Source organism: Callithrix jacchus, chromosome 3, assembly GCF_049354715.1.
Source record: "Callithrix jacchus isolate 240 chromosome 3, calJac240_pri, whole genome shotgun sequence".
In the NCBI taxonomy this organism is placed as follows: domain Eukaryota; kingdom Metazoa; phylum Chordata; class Mammalia; order Primates; family Cebidae; genus Callithrix; species Callithrix jacchus.
Window position 1 is genome coordinate 95,525,090 of NC_133504.1, and position 25,049 is coordinate 95,550,138.

Genomic DNA, 25,049 nt, shown 5'->3' on the forward strand with positions numbered 1-25,049 from the left:
AATGTGGAAGATGGGGACAGCCCTGGGATACTGCCGATCTGATGGCTTTGGATTACTTTGTTTTGGAATGATAATTCACCCTTTCTTTTAGCCTCTTGACTTTAATAGCGTTGAAGAGTACAGAACAATTATTTTATGGAATCTCCCTAAATTTCACAAAAATCTCCCAGTTATATCTCCTCATGAATAGATTGAGGTTATGTATTCTTAATAAGAATTCCAAAGTAAACCTTTTCATCAAGAGGTTTCAACAAAGAGAAAAAACAAACAGTACCATAAACATTTATAAATCTGCACTTAAAAACACAATTTGTCGTTTTCTGGGTTTTGGTTTTTTTTTGATGTTGAGAATGCTGAAATATTTCTAAAATGAAGTTTTTTTGTTTTTGTTTGTTTTGTTTTATTCAAGATGGAGTCTTGTTCTGTCACCCAGGCTGGAGTGCAGTGACGCCATCTGGGCTCCCTGCAGCCTTTGCCTCCCAGGTTCAAGTGATTCTTCTGTGTCAGCCTCCCAGGTAGCTGGGATTATAGGTGTGCACCATCACACCTGGCTAATTTTTGTATTATCAGTAGAGACTGGATTTCACCATGTTGCCAAGACTGGTCTCGAATTCCTGACCTCAAGTGATCTCCCTGCCTTGGCCTCCTCAAAGTGCTTGGATTACAGGCATGAGCCACTACACCAGGGATAAAACAAAGTTAATAACATTCCATTTTTAAAACAGCAATAAGGAGAAGAAAAGAAATGGTCAAAAATAGTTACAGAGAATATAGAATGTGATGAGAGTCATAAGTAAGCAATAATTGAAATTAATAGAATTAGATGCGGGAAATATTTTTCAAGCAGAAATGATCTGAGATGAATTTATTGTGAAGCAACTTTTCAACTGATTTTGAAGGACGATTGAGATTTCAACTGAAAACATGTGGAAGGATACTCCCGATGAAAAGAGAAGTGAAAGAACAATGGTGCGAAGGCAAGAATGGAAAGGCTGTGTTTGTTCAACGGTGAATGATGCAATTACCCTAGTATACAGTATGTCTCTATACTAATGCTGATGACAGAAACAGCCTGGACACCCATGCTGCAGCCACACCTTCAATGAGCTGAAAGACTGATGCGAAAAGGAAGGACTTCATTTGAAAGGCTACAGCATCTCATTGACCAGTTCTAGGCAGGTCCAGTGAGAAAGAAAGGAAAACAATGCTTCTACGTAGTTTGTTTCTATTGTGGTGGTTGTTCTGTTTTGCCTTTCCAATTATTCTACTGTTACATTATTAGTCTTCATTTTCTACTTCCTTTAAAGCGTGTAATAAAGCTAAAAATTTGAAATCCTTAGTTTGGTAATAGAAAAACAAAATGGAAATGTTAAGGTTCTTCAAGAAATAATTAACATTTTTTCCTGTTATTGGACAATGAAGAAAATATGAGAAAATAAGCCATGGAGAGAGCTGTTGGTAAAAGGTAGCTCAGGGGTTGCAAGCAAACCAGGGTGCCTGGTCCAGAAGTGATGGGGGCAGAGTCAAGAACAAAGAACAAGGGAGGAAAGACGCCCTAGACATGTGCCAGGATCCTGAAAACCAGAATCCAGGAGGATTCAAGTACATGATGGTGATACTAAGAAATGGCAGTTGATTTTATAACAATTTCAGATCAGATTATTTATATCACATAGAAACAATGCTGTATAAAGTCTATAAATGTGGAAAGACTAGAGAAGAAAATTAAGTAAAAAAAAACAAACAGAAGACAGAAAAAGGAAGAAATATCATTATCATACAAAGGATTATAATACATGGAGAAAAGAGGAAGTACATCTGGACTTGTGTTATTCCCAATTTGGGAATTAAGAAGACAGAAAATTTATTTTCTTAATTCCTTTAAAGGAAATGAAATACTCAGACAAAATGTAAATTACTGTATCATTCAAAAAACTTTTTTAATGTTAAAAACTTTTCTCTGGAGCCTTGATTAATTATAAAATATCTTTCTCTTTCATTAAATGTTATAAAATTTCCTCTGATTTTTGTCTTATATTAATATATGAGAACATTTATTTCCATGACTTTCTTGGCATAGTTATTATTCTGTTTTTTTATAGCATGTTTCCCTTATTCTTCATATAATTTCTTTATGGAACGAGGAAAAGAAGAAAGGGGACAATAAAAACTGAATTCCACATTCTTTGTCTTATTTCACCCATTTTTTTGGTACTGCTCACAATTTAAAAATGAGACTTTATGTCTTCAACATGAATGGCAACATCAACATAATATAATTTAGCAGAGCACTTAAGCAAATTTATCACTGCATAGACCACAGCAATTAGAATCAATTTTGTCAAAGGACACAACTCATATATAAAAGTTATTTTATGCAGTTTGGAAATTGCCACCATTTGAGGACTTGGAAATACATCTATATGCTTCTGGTTGAATTCTTGTACCTCAGACAAAAATACACTATATCTGAACACCCTTTTCCAAATAAGATGATGATATTTTCCAATTGGCACATCTAAGTTACTCTAAGAAATCAGAGTCCAAAATCTGAATGTGGGAAGATGAGAGATAATAGTGTCTCCAAAATAGTGCTGTGTTGTCTATAAGGTATGAGTTTTTCTCCTATCAAGTATGAATGGAAATATAATTTGAAGATATAGCACAATACCACTTTCACATCCACCCAAAAATACTCATCATAAAACAAAACAACTAAAAGGTGTATCTCAATATTTCTATGTAATAGTGTCATTACAGCTCAAGTGGCCAAAATAACATGAATTATTTGAATAAACAGAAATTATGGGTGCGAGGGGCAATCTAAAATTTTGCTAACAATCATCAGGGAGAAAGTAGCATGCACTTACTTGTGCTTTATTGTGATTTTTAATAATTTTCCTATGGTAACACTTTTTTCTTTTCACTCAAAAAAATTTAATGTATTTGAGGAATACTAAAAAGAGAGAGGAAAAATAAACCATAAGAAACTGGAAACCTTCCAGTTTGAACATTGTGGTGTATTGTGAATATTTCCTCTTTTTATTCTTGGAAATCATTTCAACACATAGACAATGAGGAAATACTATGCAAATGTCCTATTTAGAGGAAATAGGAAACAGTGAAATCCTAGAACCCAAATTCAGTGAAATGTTTCCTAAAACAGTGATAATAGAGCATAAGGGTATACAGGAGGAAACAGAAAAACAGACAATTTGAAGAAATAGTTCAGAGGCTGCAGATTTTAAGAAGAGCCAGCAAACATACTTCCTAAAAGGCTAGGGGCACACTGTATAAGAGGCAGCAATTTGAGGTATAAGCATCTATGGAAGAAGTCTGGTTCTAAAAAGCACACAAAGTGAGGCTAACTGAAGAACTATACAGAAAAAACATACTACAGAAAGCAGTCTACATCTGTGGAAGTAGAAAAGTAAAATCTTTTATTATAAAATAACAACAACAACAACAGAAGAAACAATAAAACCCACTCTGTCTATCTCCATTGGCTGGACCAAAAAAACTCACTTGTCTCAGTGACACATAAGAAAACCTGAACAAGCATACTAAAAAAGAAAAAGAGATGAAGGGAAGAAGAGAGGGAGGGAAGGAAGGAACGAAGGGAAGGAGGAAAAAAGCAAGGAAGGAAAGGAAGGAGAGAAGAAAAGAGGAAATGGAAAAAAAAATCAGTGGAGATGAGGAGCAAAAATTAAAGACATTACCATAAACAAAGATGAAAATTGTAACCAAACATTTCACAATGAATTTTTTAAATGTAATGAGTAGAAATCACCTTTTGAAGCAATTATATAGCACGGACATGTAAGAAATTAGTGAGAGGTGAGTGAAGTAAGAACAAGAGATTAATTTTAAATTTCAAGTGCTCAACCAAGTGGTACAATGAGAAAAAGTAAAATTACTGTGAAAATGAAAGAGATTGGAAGTAATGCAGGGGAAGAGAGACTCCTGGAAGCACAAAATGGTAGCAGAAGTTAAAGTGAAAATGCAGACTAAGTTAATTAGATATTAATAGAGTTAAAAGGGATTAGAGAAAATGTAGAGTGCATTGCAGACTAAAGACATACAAAATACATGAAAAAGGAATACCTGAAAAACAAACCATAAACTTGGGTATAAGTTAAGAAATTGTTCATAAAATGAAAGGAGACTTGAATCTACATTTGGGGAAAAAGATCAAAACAAAAACAAAAAAGCATGTCCCTGGGAAAAATAATCCAGAACAGTCAGCACTAAGATAACATTCTAGTGAAGTCACTAAACTTCAACTATAAATGAAAAATCCTTTAGTCAGCTAGGCAAATAAAAACTCTGTAAATTCTGCAGTGCTAGAGACAACAGCAAGAGCAACACGGTCTTCAGACAAACTCTTCCTCCAGTGTAAGACAAGAGACAAACGCTTTTGAACATGCAGAAATTCAGAAACATTGCTTCCAAGGGACTTTCCCAGGAATAATTAGAAGTGACCTTCAAACAACCAAGGGATTATTAAAATCACAGTAACAAAGGAAACTGTCAACAATGTAAGCCCTATTAGTAGATCCTCACCCAGTGGAGCCTTCAGAGGATCTTAGCTCTGGACAGCTTGACTGCATTCTTGTGACAAGTCCTGCTTCAGAACCTCCTAGCTAAACCTCTCCTAGATTCCTGAACCATAGAAACGGATATAACCATTATTTAATAAGTTACTAAAATTTAAAGAAACTTGTTATTCAACAACAGACAACCAAGACAAGGCTTTTAAAAACTATTAAATTTGGGTCTGGCATGGTGGCTCATACCTGCAATCCCAGCACTTTGGGAGGCCAAGGTGGGTGGATCACTTGAGGTCAGGAGTTCGAGACCAGCCTGGGCAACATGGTAAAACCTCATCTCTTAAAAATTAGCTGGCTGGAGGGGGTGGTGGTGTGTATCTGTAATACCAGCTACTTGGGAGGCTGAGGCATGAGAATTGCTTTAGCCTGGGAGGCGGAGGTTGCCCTGAGCTAAGTTCATGCCACTGCACTCCAGCCTGGATGACAGAGAGAGACTGTCTCAGAAAAAAAAAAAAAAAAAAAAGCTCCCCCCAGCCAAAAAAAAAAAAAAATTTTGAAGAGGTTACAATACTGGAAAATAAGAAGGGATTTTGGTAAAAAGGAAGTTGTTTCCTACCAGGGAAGAATGAGGGATATTACTCTCCTCAAGTAAAGTGAGAAGAGATTCCAGTGAACCATTTGGGGTTGATAGAGGCAATTACTAAAGGCAAGAGACTGGCTGTACTGCTGCTCTGAGGGCAGAATGGTGATAGCTACTCTGCAAATGGCTCGTATGCCCAAAGTTTGTCAGGAAAAAGATAAATGAAGATAAAGGAAGGTTTATCTTCATGTAGTTGTGGACAAGGTAGGAGAAACACCCAGCCAGATGTCTCAGTGCCATTTTGATCATGAGAGACACATGAAGGAGCCATAAAAGTCGGCAGTAAGAATCTATATGTGTTAGACAACCACAGCTATGATCTTAGAGAAGAGAAAATATTTGACTCATTAAGAAACTGCAGAAGAGACATCCCAGTGAATAGGAGTTTCCAAAAAACCTGGAAATTTGCTCCAAGAAAAAGAGTGAACTTTTAATCTGATGTCGCCAAGATAAAACATGGGACATGGATGAATCTGGAGAACGTCATCCTCAGCAAACTGACACAAGAACAGAAAATGAAACACCGCATATTCTCACTCATAGGTGGGTGATGAAAAATGAGAACACATGGACACAGAAAGGGGAGTACTAAACACTGGGGTCTATTGGGGGGAAAAGGGGAGGGCCAGTGGGAGGGGGAGGTGGGGAGGGATAGCCTGGGGAGAAATGCCAAATGTGGGTGAAGGGGAGAAGGAAAGAAAAGCACACTGCCATGTGTGTTCCTACGCAACTGTCTTGCATGCTCAGCTCATGTACCCCAAAACCTAAAATCCAATAAAAAATTTAAAAAAAAAAACCAAAAAACAAAAAACCAATAGCTTCTCTCCTTCCCTTTAAGGGATGAAACCATAGCTGGAAGACTGGGAGTTAAGGGCAAAGTGTAGACTAAGGAAACTAGGTTTCCTGACCACAGCAGCTGGCCACAGCACCCCTTTCACACCAATTAGAATAAACTGTGGAAGGGAGAAGCTTTAACATTAGTAAGCTGCAGCATTTTGATTATTACATGGAAATGTAATTAATTAATTAATTAATGGGACCTTGTATTCTCTTTTATCTATAAGTTACATGCTAAAATTTTAAAAGCTCTGTAATTGTAACCCACACCTTCAAACCTTGAACTGCTACTGACTGGTAACACTGCTAAAGTATATTAACTCAAGCCTCACCAGTTACACAAGAAACCAGCTTCCAAAACCAAACTGTCACATGGCTGAGCATACCTTACTTGTTCTGCCATGGTCTCATCCAGGCTGCCATAAAGGGTACATATATAAGTCATTTTTAGAACAATGAATAATCCTTGATTGGAATAGAGCTACAAATTAAGAACATTACCATTGTAGAAAGTACAACATACTGTTGAATAAAATCAGCTCTCGTTTTTCTTATTTTTATCCTAACATCAGTTATTACTTCTAAAAAAACTTGCATTTTTTATCTACAAAAAAAAAACAAATAAAAATAAAACAAACGAAGGTTTGGCAACACTACCTTTGAATATGATACTCTGAATTACAGAGATGTAGTCTTCAGGTTCCTGCTCAGTTGAGATCTCCCATCTGCTTTGAGAGATATTTAATAATTCATAGAGCTGATCTGAACTCTTCACTCCACAAAGCAAAGTAACTACACTTTCTGGTGAATGAAGTACCTTTTCCAGAAACTGACATTTCTTTGGAGTTAGATCTTTAAGGAGGCTGTTTGATAATATCAAAAGTTTACACTTGTAAAAGGTTAAGTTCAGCAACTCCACATGCCGAAAAGAAAAATTCTCCAAGCGATATAACAGGATTGCTTCCCTTTTCACAATATGTAAAAATACTTCTGTCAAGTACAGAGCCCATTCCTCAGCATCATCTTCATATATCATTATGATGTCTTTTGCACTTCCTGGAAAAAGAAAAATATATATTTTCTTACATTTGCAATGATAACATCATGTTAAATTATTATTTCTCAAAATTTTTAATATGTTCATTAGGCAATATATTAATTTGCATATACCAGAGAAAAACTCTATGAATAGTATAAAAAAATCTTCATAGTATAAAAAGTATCATAGATTAAATAAAACCAGAATTAAAAGATATTAATTGTTAAAAGAATGACATGAAAGACTGTAATATATAAGGAAACAAGTTGAGAGCCAAATGATACTATTACCCAAATAATAAATAAATTAGAAAAAGAAATGAGCAGATTAAACATAGGTAATATTAAAAATAATATTTTAATTTCTGGCCAAAAAGAAAAACTTGATATTTTCATAGTAAATGAAAAAATAAAGGAGGAGTAATAGAATAAGGTTAATACAATTGTTCAAAATATGATATATCTAGATAAGAGTCAAAACCAGAAAGATTCAGTATAAGGATGATCCAAAAATCTTAAGTAAAAGAGAATACACACATTAAAATACTGTAAAGCATGTAATTTTTAATAATTTTTAAAATCCTTGAAATAAGAAAGATAAGGGAACCAGCTCTATGGATCAGTGGGAAACAATCGGGACCTAACTAAAACTGTTAAAGAAAACTGATCTTGAATAAATTGCCCTTGACTTAATGATGATTATAAAATTTCTTCACATATCCAGGAAGGAAAACCAAGTAATCACAATAGGGAAAATGTCAGGTTGGTTTTGATTTCTTCAGAGCAATTTAAGGGCCAGATGAATTATAAGAACGTTTTTATAAAATTAATTTTTACAGTATATTCATACTATAAATTATTGCATAACAATGCAAAAGAATGAAACAATGATACATACAAAATTGGTGAATCTAAAGACATAATACTGAGTGAAAGAAAAAAGAGTATATACTGCATAATTGTATCTGTATAAAGTTTCATGGCAGAAAACTTGATTCATGGTGATACAGATCTGAAAATTTTAGGGTAGAATTAATAAATAAAAGCAAGCATGATAAGAGAGCCTTCTGAGTTCTGGATATGGTCTATATCTTGATCTAGTTTGTAGTTCTCATTCATCTATATATGTTAGATTGTGTATGTAAATTATACTGCAATAAATCTATAATAGCTAGATGATTTGGGGAGGGAAAGCCATAGGAAATAAATAAAGCATTTGTAACATTATCACATGCATTTGAAAATTAGAGACAATACACTAATAATGGAGCTTTGACAGGTCTAATAGGGCATTTACAAAAAGAAAGATAAGTACATTTCAATATTTTGTACAAAAAACAAAAAATGAAGTAAATATTAACAGAAAAAAGCCCCAAAAGTTATGAAAGAAAGCAGAATAATTATAGATTATTTGGATCAATAGCTTGCATGTGTTTATAGTTAAAACAATGTAAAAACTGATTACAAGTTGAGATTTATTCTACAGAAGAGTCAGAAAAACAAAAGTATAAAAATACTTATCTTTTATATTACAAGAAGACAGATAATAGCTAAAATTAGTAAATCAAAAAATCACAATAAAAATGTATATTTTCAAAACATGCGGTAGAATAAAAAAAGAAACTTTGAAAAAATTACGGTTCTTAAGGTTCTTAAGGTTCCACGGTTCTTAAGGTGGAATGGTATTTGGGGAAATGGAAAGTAAAGACTGTCAATTTTCACTAAAAGTGAAACTGAATTCAAAATTTAAATAACAGGGAAAAATCCAGCAAAAAACAGCAGAACCAAAGTAAAGTAAATGGAAATGTAAACAACTCTGGAAAAAGAACAGGGTGAGTTGAATATATGTACCTATAGAACAACTACTAAATGCTGATGGCATTATGATTGCACTACAAAATGCAGAGGTTAACTTCATGAAATAGAAGTGATTACACAGTGGGAAAACTGAGCATTTGGGGAGGAGAAAGTAAAACATACTAACTCTGTCATGTAATTTAGTCCTTCAACACTGCCTAAATTTGAAACATATATTTAAAATAATAACTTCATTTAATATTTTTATCATTTTTCCCTAAACAATAATAATCTAAAATGTATTCAAAGATATTTTTATCTTAAAGTCAATACCTCATTCGTTTTACTTTAATTAACTTTATATTTATAGATAGCATGTAAAGTCTAATCTCATTTTTAATAAAACAGTAGCTCCATGCCTATCTACCCAAAATAATTCTATCGTTAGCAACAATTGTTTATGAAAGAGAGGACTCAGAGATATATGGCCTCCTTTATCTTCGCTCTTCCATAATAGTTTTTATAATAACCTTTTATTATTTTACAAAACATAATCATTTTTAAAGATCAGTTTGGGCCATATCATCTTGAGTACAAAGAATGAAACACCAAACTCCTCTGAAAACAGAGCATGCATTTTCTACACCACTTTTGTATTTTATTGAATTATTGAGTTTATGTATTTCTGTCTTTTCTCATGATATAAATATTATCTCTGAGGGCAGATGCTTTATTTTTCATTCCAAATTTCTACACAATGCCAAGCACAATTTCTTGAACAGATATTCAAATTTTTTTTTACATATTTATGTATGTAGAATGAGAAAAAAACACCTGGCAGAAAATATATGGAAATCACATGTAAGTTGTATATGAATCATCAATATAGTTGTGTTATGCTGTGTATAGTATCTCACCCAGTCTGGATGCTAAATAAATGACTTGTTTAACAAGCAGAAATATTATGCCATAATTCAGTATTTTTATGTTCGAGGAATAGTAGAAGAAGGGTTTCCTTCTTATTACATATAGCCAGAATAAGCTGGTCTACAGTTATAAAATGGTAGGAATAAAAATAATAATCATTAAAATTATTAAGCACTTAAAATAAATTAGGACTCAATGTGTTTCACATATGCTGTTTCATTTAATACTCATAATTACACTATTAAGTAAGTACTGTTATCCCCATTTTATAGATGGGAAAACTGAAGTGGTATTAGAATCAGGACTCCAATGCAGGCAGTCTGCCCTATACCCTATACTTTTTACTTCTAACAGCAAAGGACACAATAGCATTATTTTTAAAATTACAGTAGGTTATTTGCAGGGATATGAGTTAGATTAGTCAATATCAAGTAGCCTATGGGGTATTACTAAGTATGCACAGTATGTGAAGGCTCACTGGGAGTCTACTTTTCTACCAAGGAAAAGAGGAATCAGAACATTCCATGCACTCCAAGAGTAGAGTAATCTATGAAGAATTTACAGAATTAACTTTTTGACTCTAAAATTTAAATCAAAAAAATTGTAGAATAAGCTATGGGTATATGTTAATGTAATGAATGAATACTCCTATGTTACTTGGCTGGGTATCATAATAGGCAGACAACTACATGAAATTAAAACTAGAGACAATCATAACTTGTCTTTCAAAGTGCAAGAAAATGGCATGGGTAGTCTTTTTCAATACTCTAGATGCATTTTACTTATGTTGAAAATTAAGCCTTTAACTTGTATTTGACTTATATTTTGTCAATAACCTCATGTGACAATTCTCACAAACCTGAATTTGACATCAAATATCATTCCTTTCTTTTTTACAAATGAAATTATTTCAGTATTTTAATCTTTAGCTTTCCTAGTTATTATTATTTACTGAGACTGTCTATGTATCAGGCATGTTGCTAAGCAGTTAACACATATTACCTCATTTAATCCTTACCAAACTGCATGTAGCTGGTCCTGTTAGTCTTATTTTACTGATGTTCTCACTGAGGCTCAGATGGTTTAAGTTACTTGTCAGAGCCACAAAGACAGTTGTTGATCTTTATGTTGACTTTTCTTCTTTTCATAAGAAACTAAATTGTGTTGAAATATAAAAGTTAATAAAAACTCTCTTAATAAGCCTTGGTTTTCTTTTCACTTTTTCTAGAAAATAGAAGCTTGTACCTGAATAATATTTAGGACCACAGACCCAAAAGTAGTTCTTCATAAATTCTCAAAAGTAGCTCAGTGGCCTTGCACTGCACTACATTTTATATGCTTGAACTCAATCAGCCCTAAGTAATTCTCCCATGTAAGGAGGGTTACTGTCACTAAGATTGGTCAACTTTTTATCAATCAAACAATGGATGATAAACTTGAAACACAGGAATATAAAATTTCCATTCCTGGAAAGCTTCATCATAATAAAAGGACATTACTATTGAAGATGGAATCAGGATCTACAAATGAATTATTTTAAATGTACATCTTCAGTCTTGCATCATAAAGTAACAGCATTATACAATGGTTTTGTAGGAACAAAATACAGCCATATTAATTTTTATAAATTTATTATATTTCTTCAGATTCAGTAATGCCTTATTTATCATATACTATAATAAATTTTTAAACCTGAAAGAAATCTTTATCGATAATTTATATCAATTGCTTTTCCATCAAAACCAGATTATATTACATATTACCAAAAGAATGAGACTAAACATAAATTAAAATTCTTCTTATTCCATATGCACAGCTTCAAATGGCAGATTTTCTTCTTTTTGAATAAGATCCAATTTCATACCCCTGTTTTGATTGTGCATACTGGAAAAAGATTGCATAATGCGTCTTTTCAATGTTACATTTTTCTAACTGGTAACCAAAAGGCAGAAAAAAAGAAAGCAGAAAATTACACACAAAAAAAGTTACAGCCATAATGGATTCAGTAGTAACAATAGGAACACTAAACTTGAGATAATTACACACACACATATCATTATTTAAATTCTACTGTAAGTATTACTCAATTGGTTTTACATTCCAACTTTGCGCTGTTATTTCTAGTACTGTATGGGAACAAAACAGGATTTTTCAAAGGTTTTAATGTAGTGAAACAGATCATAAGTCATATTTCTCCTCTAGGAGAGTTGCTAATTCCACTTATTCATAGTGAGACATTAATATATGAAGTGTTCCCTGTATAATCTGTATGTATCTGTATAGTGGGTGCTGTGGATACACATCCCACATATTCCTGGACCACCAGCTATAGCTTAGTGATCAGTTATGAAGCACACTGACCACTTCTGACCTCTGCTTTACTGCCTGAGGACTTTCTCTGGCACTAAGAGTACTTCCTCAGCCTGTGTACTTGCCCAGCAATTCATTAGTGCCAGGGATTTAGTTCACTAAGAATAGGGGGACAACCTCAGGCAATGAGGAATAGAAGTAAATGTGTAAATAACTCAGTTTATCTGACCTGCAATGAATAAATTCTGAAGTCTGTTCTATAGAGTAATCAGAGAGTCCCAATAGTATTGAATTGTACCTCCTCACTGCATTACTCTGCTTCTTAATACACACATTGTCTATTCTTTCTTTCTTATCTCACATTCTCCATTCTCTCACTAGTGCTTCATGGACTTATCCTCAAACCACCTATGCTCAAGTCAATTTTTCCAGGTCTTCTACAGGACTCTTGTTCTATACACATGCACTATTTAACTTAGTTCTTTCTTTCAAATGCAGGAAGGTATCAATACATAATTTTAAGATTACACTTTTTAGCTATGGTGAAGAACGACCAGCAAAATTTTTTATGCAAATTCAGAATTTTGCACTTTCTTCTTCTAAGATGCAAATAGATACTTTATGTTTCATAGAGCAACCACAGAAGGGAATTTTTTTTCTACGTAAAAAAGCATGGCATTAATTGTTGCAGTGTTATTTTGTGAAGTCTTCCTAACCCTGAATATATAAGCTAAAATGTTCTAATCTCACCTCTAACCACTTTTTAGGTCTAGTTGGCCCATTCATAAAATTGAATAAAACAAAAGTACCTGATAGGGTTGTTCAAAGTACTAACTGAAAAAAATCATACAAAGTGCTTATCACAAAGCATAGAAAACAGGAGTTAGGAAATAGTAGATCTTTCCAGTAAGGTATCCACATCTGAAAGTAGGAAGTCTGTACTCAAAAGTTTCTCAAAATGTTACCACAACAACAAGGTATACAAAGGTAAATATATATATTCCTAAAATAAGTGATTATTTCGCAAGTTTCTATATTGTCTGCATTATTTATATACATTGGAATGGGAATTAAAAGGTTTTTTCAAAAATATTTTCTTATCAAGACATATATCATGGGTGAGAACATCTTGCTCCTTTCCAAGTTTACAAGATAATTTGTATTAAAAGAAGAAGAAATGTGAGTGACAATTTGAGAAAGGAATTGTGTCAGAAATGGCTTTTAGGAAGCAACTGCAACAAATAGAAAAAAATGACAAATAGGATTAAATTAAACTAAAGAGCTTCTGCACAGTAAAAGAAACTATCAACAGAGTCCACAGACAACCTACAGAATGGAAGAACATTTTTGCAAACTATGCATCCAACAAACATCTAATATCTAGTATCTGTAAGCAATGTAAACAAATTTATAATTAAAAAAGCCCCTTAAAAAAGTAAGCAAAGGACAAGAACAGACACTTTTTAAAAGACATACATGTAGCCAACAATCAAATAAAAGATCAACATCACTGATCATTAGTGAAAAGAAAATCAAAACCAGTCAGAATGACTGTTATTAAAAAGGCAGAAAATAACAGATGTAGAGAAAAACGAATGATTACACACTATTGGTGGAAGTGTAAATTGGTTCAGCCATTGTGAAAATTCCTCAGAGATTTAAATTCAGAATTCCATTCAACCAACAATCCCATTACCGGGTGTACACCCAAAGTAATATAAATCATTCTATTATAAAGACATGTAAATGTATGTTCATTGTATCACTACTCACAATAGCAAAGACATGGAATCAACCTAAATACTATCAGTGATAGACTGGATAAATAAAATGTGGTACATATATATCATGGAAAACTATGTAGTCATAAAATTAATGAGATCATGTCCTTTTCAGGGAAATGGATGGAGCTGGAGGCCATGCCATTATCCTTAGCAAATTAATGCAGGAACAGAAAACCAAATGCCACATGTTCTCACTTGCAAATAGAAGCTAAATGATGAGAACACATGGAAACATAGAAGGGAGCAACACACACTGAGGCCTTTAATAGGGTGGGTCAAGGGAAGAGACCAGGAAAAATAACTAATGGGTACTAGGCTTACTACCTGGGTGATCTCTTATTGTGTATTAAGGATTTTTCTAAAAGATTTATTAAATTCTCACAAAAATCCTATAAGGTAAGTGATATTTTTATAATCATTTTGCAGATGAGGAAACTGCAGATGATTAATTCACCAATTAATTAACTTACTCAAGATTAACAGCTAGTAAGTAGCTCAGCTGATATTCAAATGCAGGCCACCTAGCGGAATACAACTGTTACACTGTCTCTGTAGTCCACTTAATCGTTTAGGATGAATCATTCGAAGTCTCCATTATAATATGATCATTTTAAACAAACCAATAGCTCATTATCTAGAATAGAGAATAGCCAAATTAATTTTCTTTTCCTCATTTCTACAGTTCTTTGGGCATTGACATTTTATTTACACACTCACTCAAGAATACAGTAGATTAAATTATTGAGACTTCAATTTGTACATGTTGTTAATAGTTCCTTTAATAAACATTAAAGACTCTAGATCTTTGTGAAGATTTAAACATATTTTATATTTAGTGCATATTTGAGGAATTCTATTCCTGCAATATCTGTGTCTTTTGCCATTACTCTATAAAATTATCGATTCCAAGACAGCATGGACCATAAGACTACCCATTATTTTGTTCTTTTAGGAAAAGAATGCTGTGATCAAAAAATTGCAAAAAAAATTTGTACTAAATTTACTGCAAATTTTAAATATAAATTTTAAGTTTAGAGACTTTGAATAATAGAATCAATAAAATATGATAACATCATCATCTCATATAGTCTCACTAAGGCTGGAGTGCAGTGGCGCTATCTCGGCTTACTGCAACCTCTGCCTCCCAGGCTCAAATGATCCTCCCACCTTAGCCTCCTGAGTAGGTAGGATCACAGGTATGCACCACCATGCCAGGTTAATTTTTTGTATTTTTTTTAATGGTAGAGACAGGGTTTTGCCATGTTGCCCCAGCTGGTCTTGAACTCCTGGGCTTACCTGATTCACCCACCTAGGCATCCTAAAGTGCTGGGATTACAGGCATGAGCCACCATGCCTCACCAAGTGCTTTTCATTTCTCGAATTCAACATCAAAAATGATCTCAGAATCTCATTATTTTCTGTGATCTCCCCAGGCTGATTTCTTTCCTGGAGGCTGGCTCTTATGGATTACATTACTCAGGCTCTCCTGCCTACCTTGATTGAAAGCACCATCAGAATATCAGATGAGAAGAAAGAATAATAGGGTTTTCTGCTGGCCCTCCCACCCACTTCTCCATTTTTGTTTGGACAGTGGCTGCTTTCCAGTGTGGCCATTTTTCTATGACTTTTCTTTCATGGCTCCAGTTTTCATGCAACTCCAGTAACCATCTTCGTTTCTCTTATCTCCCTGGTGTAGTAAAAAAAATTTTTTTGAGACGGAGTTTTGCTTTTGTTACCCAGGCTGGAGTGCAATGGCGCGACCTCGGCTGAATGCTTCACTATCCCTCCTTGATGCAAAAAATTAAGCAAATGAACAAAAAGAATCCAAACCAAACATACACCTTATACAAAACTCAGCTCATGATGGATTAAAGACTTAAATATAAAACCCAAAACTATAAAATCCCTGGAAGACAACCTAGGCAATACCATCCTAGACATAGAAATGGGCAAAGACTTCATGATAAAGACACCAAAAGCAATCACAACAAAAGCGAAAATTGACAAATGGGATATAATTAAACAAGAGCTTCTGCACAGCAAAACAAAGTATCAATAGAGTGAACAGACAACCTACAGAATGGAAGAAAATTTTTGCAAACTATGTATCTGACACAGGACAAATATCCAGCACCTATAAGGAACTTAAACACATTTCCAAGAGAAAAAACAAACAACGCCACTAAAAAGTGGGCAAAGGACACGAGTAGACACTTTTCAAAAGAAGACATACATGTGGCCAACAATCTTATGAACAAAAGCTCAACATCGTTGATCATTAGAGAAATGCAAGCCAAAAGCACAATGAGATACCATCTCTCGTCAGTTAGAAGGGCTATTTTAAATAGTCAAAAAATAACAGATGCTGGTGAGATTGTGGAGAAAATAGAAAACTTACACACTGGTGGAGGGAATGTAAATTAGTTCAACCATTATGGAAAGCAGCATGGCAATTTCTCAAAGACCTAAGGACAGAAATACTATTCGACCCACCCAGAGGAATGGAAGTCATTCTACCATAAAGACAACATACATATGAATGTTCACTGCAGCACAATACACAATAGCAAATACATGGAATCAACCTAAATGCCCATCAGTGAGAGACTGGATAAAGAGAATGTGATATATAGAGAGATATATAGATACACACACACACACACACACACACACAGACACACATATACACACTATGGAATACTATACAACCATAAAAAAGAATGAGATAATATATTTCCTGGGAACATGAATGGAGCTAGAGGTTATTATCCTCAGCAAACTAATGCAGAAACAGAAAATCAAATACCGCATGTTCTCTCTTGTAAGTGGGAGCTAAATGATAAGAACTTATGAACACAAAAAGGGAAACAACAGTCACTGGCATATCCTTGAGGGTGGAAGTGGGAGGAGGGAGAGAAGCAGAAAAGATAACTATTGGGTACTGGGTCGAATTCCTGATTGATGAAATAATCTGTACAACAAACCCTCATTATGTGAATTTACTTATGTAACAAACCATCACTTGTAGCCCCTAATCTAAAATAAAAGTTGAAAAAAGGAACATTTTTAAAAACTTCACTTGAGGCAACTGTCTTACAAGTAATGTCTAGTTTTCTTAGTATATTTGCCCACATCCCTTACTGGTTGCCTCTTGAATCAATGACTAGAGTTAGAGCCCACAAGTGAAGGGAGAAAATTCCACAACAACTATTTAATACTCAGAAATCGTTCATGGATATTGCCAATATGTATCAGCATGAGTTTGGAAAGTATGTATGGAATAAATTTTAAGGGTTATTAGACTGAGAAAGATGAATCAGAAGATTGGATCTGACCGAATTTATCCATATGGTTGTATTCAAACAGCATTCAGGATTTAATGTGTTATCTCAGGTACCTGCTGTGGTATGAACAGCCTATTAGAATGGTTAATTAAAGCTTGGATTCCATGGTGGCCTTCAGTCAATGAGGCTGTAATGCCAGAATTTCCCTGCTATGACAGGGGTCAGTAGGCAAAGTTTCTGTAAAGGGCTAGATAGTTAATACTTTAGACTCTGTAGGGCTCTTGGAATCTCCTTCTCCTTCTGCTTTTTATCCTATTCTTCTTTTCTACAACTTTAAATGTGTAAAAACCATTCTTAGCTCACAGGTAATAAACAGGACACCAGTTGGATTCCATCTATTGACTACTGTTTGCTGACCTCTACTCTAGAGTGTTCTGATGTTCCCTTTGCTAGCATTAAGAAATGTATTTATGAAAAGTGCTGTGTTGTCTGTCTTCTGTAGCATAGACACAATGATTAGGTTTAGACCTTTGAACTAAACTTTTGATGTTGATGGAGAATAATGAAGTCTGGGTTGATAGAGAACAAATGGTAACACTCAATCATTAGAGACAATATATTAATCAAAAGTGTTTTTCACTGCAGGTATTGTGGTGCTATCTAATTCATCTGAGGGTCCTTAGGAATGAAATACATAATGTACATATTTGTAATACAGATTACAAATGTAATGTAAACATAAAATGTACAGCCTATGAAGGTTGTATATCATCTTTATGAGCAAAACAATTCTCGTTTGGGGTGCAGAAACTTAGCTGAGTTGCCATAATGGAAATTCACAAACTGCTCCCTATTGACATAGAGGACTTTGAGGGGAGCTCAGGTCCCTTTGAAAATGGGTTTTTCTATGCTGGTAAACATAGATACCATAAATCTTCCTCCAAGCCTTTGTCAGAGTGACCTGAAAGCATGTGTACTAGGGAAAAAATAATACTGAGAATACTCAGGAATACCTTCTAGTAATTATTAGTTACTGGTCTTAACTGATAAAAATTCCCAAAGACTGAGAATACCACTGTGGTATTTTGGGGGAATTTGTAGAATTCAGATATAATAACAAATGACATCTTGCCTTGAGTATATATGATAATAATTCCAGTGGGAACATGTGAGTACCACAGATATATCCTGTGGGTATTTTTTAAACAAGAAATGCTTGGTGAAAATGTGTATCCATAGCAAATGTCAGAATCCTAACAGAGAATGAGGACTATTATGGTAGGAAAGGTAAAATACATGTTTCTAAAACTGTGGAATCCTATCATCACAGTAAACTAAAAAAAAAAAAAAAAAAAAGGCCAAAAATAGAGCAATGTTTATTTATTCATGGAGAGTACCTTCCAAAACCCCCTAGTGGATCCCTGAAACTACAGATAGCATGAAACTCTATAAACACTAAGCCTTTTTGCTATAAATGTATACCTATGATAAAGTTTAATTTATAAATTAGGCACGATAAGAGCCTTGCAACAATAATAATTAATAAAACAGAACAATTGAAATAATGTATTATATTAAAAGTTATGTGAATGTGGTCTCTCTTTCTCTTCCTTTCACAATATGTTACTGTTTTAGGACCATGGCTGACAACAGATAACTAAAACCACAAGAAGCGAAACCACAGGGAAGAAGGGGGACTCCTGTACTACGTTCCTGAAGGAACAACAGATCATTGCCACCAACAAAGACTTGGAAGACGAAGATATAACTGTGGTTATTTCTTCACAACTCTGTTTAACTCTCCAGTTTTCCAGAACAAAAGCCAAAGGGTCTTACAAAATAACTGCTAATTTTCATAAACATAATCAGGTGTTGATATTAATATTCCACAGATGATATATTTATTGGAGGAAATCAACTAGTCTGTGAAAACTATAAACAGATATTGATCAAATCATTATTTTCTTTATAATTGCAATGAATAAAGATAATAATCAATTTGCTGTCAACAGCAGTAACCTCCCACTGACTTACCTCAAGGCTATGCTCCATGACATAATAACATCTGTATAAATACTGACCATATCTATATGCCATACAGTGTATAATTGTATATGTAAAATATAAAATTGGTTGAATAATTAAATTTTCTCATAGCAAAAGAGCAAATGTTCTAGTTGTGATGATATAATACATTTGTGTCAGAGTGTGAAGTATAAACCATGTTGAAGTTCAGGAACCTGAAATATCATCAATCTTACTAGACAGCCAATGGTTTATCAGAGGTGTCCAATCTTGGGGCTTGCCTGGTCCACATTGGAAGAATCGTCTTGGGCCACATATAAAATGACACTAATGACAGCTGATGAGCTAAAAAAAAAATTGCAAGAAAATCTCATAATGTTTTAAGAAAGTTTACGAATTTGTATTGAGCTACACTCAAAGCTGTCCTGGGCTACAGGTTAGACAAGCTTCGTTTAAGGCATATCAGGATAGCCTTGTATACCAAAAGAAATTTTTTTTTTTACTTCCAACTTTTAAGTTCAGGGGTACATGTGCAGGATGTGCAGTTTTGTTACATAGGTAAATGTACGCCATGGTAGTTTGCTACATATATCATTCAATCACTCAGGTATTAATCACCTAGTGTCCATTAGTTACTCTTCCTGATCCTCTCCCTCCTCCTACCTGTCACCCTCCAACGGGCCATGATGTGTGTTTCTCCCCTCTATGTCTCCATGCTTTATTATCATTTAGCTCCCACCTATAAGCGAGAATATTCAATATTTGGTTTTTTGTTCATGCATTAGTTTGCTAAGGATCATGATTTCCAGTGCTATGTATGTCCCTGCAAAGGACATAATTTCATTCCCTTTATGGTTGCATAGTATTCCATGGTGTATATGTACCACATTTTCTTTCTCCAGTCTATTGCTGATGGGCATTTGGGCTGATTTCATAAATTTGCTATAGTGAACAGTGCTGCAATAAACATAAACCTGCATGTGTCTTTATAATAGAACAATTTATACTCCTTTGGGTATATAAATTATTGAATCTCACCATTTGGTGGCCCTCTGCATTTTGAAGGGATCAAACATATTTGGGCCCATTTACCAGGTAAGCAATAACAATACCAGTTCTGCGTAGGGTATACAATCAGGCTGCAGTGTGCACTACACTGTCCTTTGAGATTTATAACAAAGCTTTATTGAGTTTCTGGTAACTCTCAATAGGAGATCCACAACACGTACCCCTGAGATTCTGGAGGAATAGCATTCCTTATTCTTCCATTGACTCCTTTCTATTTGAAAATTAACTGGTGAGTTATTATTGGATCCTGATAGAGATTAATATCTGCTTATATGATGCCGAGAGTTTATGTAGTCTAACTGGCCATTCATAAACTAGGTGTTATGTGATCCGCCAAATTATAATTTGGTTGTGAGAAATAATATTCCATTAGAAAGTGGTTATGATATATACAAAACCAGACTCTGGCAATTCTAGATGGGAGAAGTAAATGTCATGAGCCCATAGCTTAAGCTTCTGTGATACCCAGTTTTACTGCTTTACCATTCCTCCCTCAATATACGTCTGCAGCCTCATGAGAAATTACTAAACCTGTTAACAGAAAAGAAAGAAGCATGGCATTTGTTTCTGGACCATTCTGAAAAATATGCTGGCATCAGTCCAAAATAAATGGTTGCTACATTACAGCCCTACTCATGGTGAAAGGAAATTCTTCCAGTTGACAGAAGTTCATGTAATATATTTGAGAGCCCAATCTGATGTAGAGAAAAGATGGCTTGAGCTATGGATGAACATATATTGAACAAAATAAGAAGAAACTGGAAAGAATATGTTCATTTCATTTCACAATTAAATACAAAAACTAAATTACGAAGCAAGAATATATAGCTAGGAAATACAAGCCTATGCCTTTTGTGACAGATAAGGCAAATTAGACTTAAACTCGTGTTTTTCAGTTTTCCTTTGTGAGTAATTATACCTGCATAAAAAGACTTTCACCACATCAGTGATCAACAAATGCCCACTGATGGCTTTTAGAGTTATAAATGAAGCTGCAACAGGATCAAAGTTTTGTAGGTTTTTTCTTTTTTTTGGATATATTTTTTAAATTGTACTTTAGGTTCTGGGGTACATGTGCAGATCATGCAGGATTGTTACATAGGTACATACATGGCAATGTGGTTTGCTGCCTCCATCCTCTGTCACCTATATCTGGCATTTCTCCCCATGTTATCCCTCCCCAACCTCCCTACCCCCTGCTGTCCCTCCACAGTGTGTGATGCTCCCCTCCTATGTCCATGTGTTCTCACTGTTCAACACCCACCTATGAGTGAGAACATATGCTGTCTGATTTTCTGTTCTTATGTCAGTTTGCTGAGAATGGTGGTTTCCAGGTTCATCCATGTCCCTACAAAGGACACAAACACATCGCTGTTTATGGCTGCATAGTATTCCATGGTGCATATGTGCTACATTTTCCTTGTCTAGTCTATCATCAATGGGCATTTCAGTTGGTTCCAGGTTTTTGCTATTGTAAACAGTGCCACAATGAACATATGTGTTCATGTGTCTTTATAATAGAACAACTTATTGTTTCTTGGGTATATACCCAGTAATGGGATAGCTGGGTCAAATGGAATTTCCATATGGTTGAAGGAAGATTCATCTTGGAAATTCTTTGTCCTGTGGCAAAGCACTTTCCACAAACATAAAGTTCATTTCAAGGAAAAGCAAAAAATACATAAAAGTTAGGGTAGTTAGGGTAGATATTTTGAAGACATGAAACAAAGACATTATTGTTATGTTACTGGACTAAATTTAAATACCTGTATTGGTTTGTAAAAGTGTATAAATTTCTAAAAATCTTTAAAAGAACAAATTTTATTTATGTAGATTATGCCCTGAATCTCTTGAGTATAAAAAAGAGTATGACAAAAAATTTGTAAAAATCATAAAATCTGATCAAAAAAACATGTCTAGAACTCTGATGGCAACTCCTTAACAGAGTACTTAAAACATTTAAAATACATTTTAAACTCAATTAATTTTTAGATATCTTTTTTAACCCTAAAACTATATAACATCATAACTTGATCCAAATCTATTTTATCAAACAATAATAAATTTCAATACCACTCTGATTTGAAAATAGAATCTCCTTTAAATTACTTAGATACTGGTATAATTGAAAAATCAAAGTTATTTTTTGAAGAAATAATTGACATTTCAACCAGTAATAAATGTAGACTGTAGTACTCAGAACTCAAAATGAAATATGTTTCAAGATCCCAGGTGTATTTTTCACATATTTTGTGATAAATTAGTAGTAGTTTCTACTTACTCCTCAATTTTGATATTTCTAGTTTTATTACATCTGTATAAAAGAAGGCAAATACCTTGGAGGGTCAGGATTCAGTATATGCTTAAAGTCAGTGTCCCAGTTTTTATCTGTATTTGTTTTGTAAAGCTTCTGTAGCATGAGGGCATATGTTCTGATAGCTCTTGATCTATGGTCCAGGGTCTCCTGTGGCTGGGTGGGTATATCTCTCTAATTTTGGGATTTTACATTATGAACTCTACTTTCTCACAGATATAAGCCACGTGAGCCAATTATCAGCTTCATCAGTAATAAAGGCAATATCTGATTTATCCCTTCCCTTATTCTTTTGTCATATTTCTTAATATTGCTTAACAACTCAAACATTGAAGAGGGTTATTTATTGCTCAATCCTCACCCCTATAACCAATACATGTCCGTGAACTCTTATGCTAAAAAGTAGCTTTACATTCCATTATAATAAATGTGCCACATTTCAAAGTACACTGAATTCCATTCAATAGTAATAATATACAAAGTGCATTCACATGAATATCATGATGTGTTTTTATAGCATTCTTAGTATTACAGTTTAAGAAAAATAATTTTAACTCAAGTTAATGAGAAAACAAAAATTTTAAACTTGAAAAGCCACAGCTAGAAAGTTTAAGAGACTTGCCCAAGGTCACACCAATAGTAAGTCATTAAGCTGGACTTAAATTCACATCATCTACTGCCAACTCTACTTCAAGTATCAAACCATACTGCAGGCAATATTATTGACAAAATGAAATAAAACTCCAGTCCCTTTCTTGAGGTTCCCAACGGCAATAGCATATGACCAGCTCATCAGATTAAAAAGAGAAAAACTTTAGTTTCACCAGCAAATCTAATTTTGCTGTCCTAATTCTGAGAAAAAGAAAACTGTTGGCATTTCCTTTGCTTCTTTGTTCTCTTATTCCTGAATCCAAACTCTTCTTTCCAGAACACAAGATGGTGGCAATAGTGGAAAAAAGACAGTATGCAAAATCATGACTTGAGAGCAATGACCCTAACAGAATACTTAAAAGATTTAAAAATGTCTTTTTCCTGCTTGAATTCCTTTCATGGGATTTAGGCAGATCTAACTGTACAATGAACGCTTTTTAGTCCGTATTACTAAAGTATATAAGTTAGGGATGTAACAAATGCCCTCATGACTAACTGTAATGAGATCTTCCAACTTAATTACATCGGCAAGTATCTGATTACTACAGTGGCACTAATTTCTTTCAAGGGTCTTGTTATGTACAGAAATACATAGGATGTCACATTTTGGAAATATAACTGATTAAAACACAACTTTAGCAAATCCCTTTAAAGAAATTTCATCTCAAAATTTATATTGTACATAGAAATTGTAAAATATCATAGAAATAGCTTATACTAGAAAATATGTGCATATCAAAACAAAGAAGAGGATGGTTTCTATTTATTGGATGCAAACAAAACCAGTAAGCTAGTAGTCCCCCGCCCTCTTCCTGATGTGTGCATCCTCTGCAGCCTTTCTTGGCCAGAAAGGAAATTGCAGACCTAGCAAAGTGTGTCTCCTGCCACCCACAGAAGCTCCCCAAGGCCTCCCATGGCCTATGCTCACAGTAAACAAAACTTCTGCAGAGTTTCCAAGATAGCAAATGCTAAAAAATCTATTCAGGTAACTCTGAAACAATCCTCAATTCTGTGGCAAAACTTGGTAACAACTGTTTCTCCTACAGTGACTACATTGTCTTTTCGCAATATGGTCAAGGAAGTACACCCATCAGAACCACTTTTGGGCACTTGATCAAATCAGAACTTCCAGAATTGGGGTTCAGAAAAGGAGCGTCAAGTAACTAAGTATCTTGGTAATTCTTAAGTCTACTCAAGTTTGCATATCACCGTAGTGTCTTCTTATACTGACAATATTTCCAGTATCACAGTAGATGATTACAGTCACAATTTTTTTCTCACTCAAGTTATGTTAATGTAAAAAAAGAAAATAAAGATTTTAGGTTTTTTCTTTGAAGAAAAGAAACTGAAATAGCTCAAATGTTATTTATTAAGGAACCAAACACGTAATTAATTAAATTCGCTAAAATCATCAACTTGCCCCAAATCCACCTTAATTCACCAGTGATTTTTGTCAGATAAGGGCCAAATCACCTATTTAAAGGCAAAGAACACAGTATTTAAAATTATGCATCTAAAACTTAGATTGCAATTCTGAAGTGAATATTGTATATAAATACATTATGATTTTATTCAAAAGTATAAAAAATAATATAGATGGTGATGGGGGAGTTATAATGATATGTTATTAAACAAAAGCAATTTCAAAAGTGATGTTAAATTCATACTAACTTTTACAAAGATTGATTTTTTACTATTATTTATTCCCACATTACAGGTGTCACACTAGGTAAATTCACACTTCAGAATTTAAGTACTAATGTGTTTATAAAAGCCAAAGTTAAAAGAGTTAAAGTTCAATTATTTTGTCCATGGCTGACATTG

The 25,049-nt window shown here is 34.0% G+C and overlaps 1 protein-coding gene across 3 annotated transcripts in view; it reads right to left on the reverse strand.

Annotated features, from left to right (window-relative positions):
* The window catches only part of BANK1 (B cell scaffold protein with ankyrin repeats 1), a 634,941-nt gene that overhangs the window by 265,828 nt on the left and 344,064 nt on the right, over window positions 1–25,049 (reverse strand). For all 3 annotated transcript variants that reach the window (XM_054253119.2, XM_002745525.7, XM_008992921.5), the window contains exon 2: window positions 6,685–7,083. In XM_054253119.2, coding sequence (XP_054109094.1) covers window positions 6,685–7,063 — 379 coding nt within the window. In that variant the 5' untranslated portion in view covers window positions 7,064–7,083. The remainder of the gene's footprint in view (window positions 1–6,684; window positions 7,084–25,049) is intronic.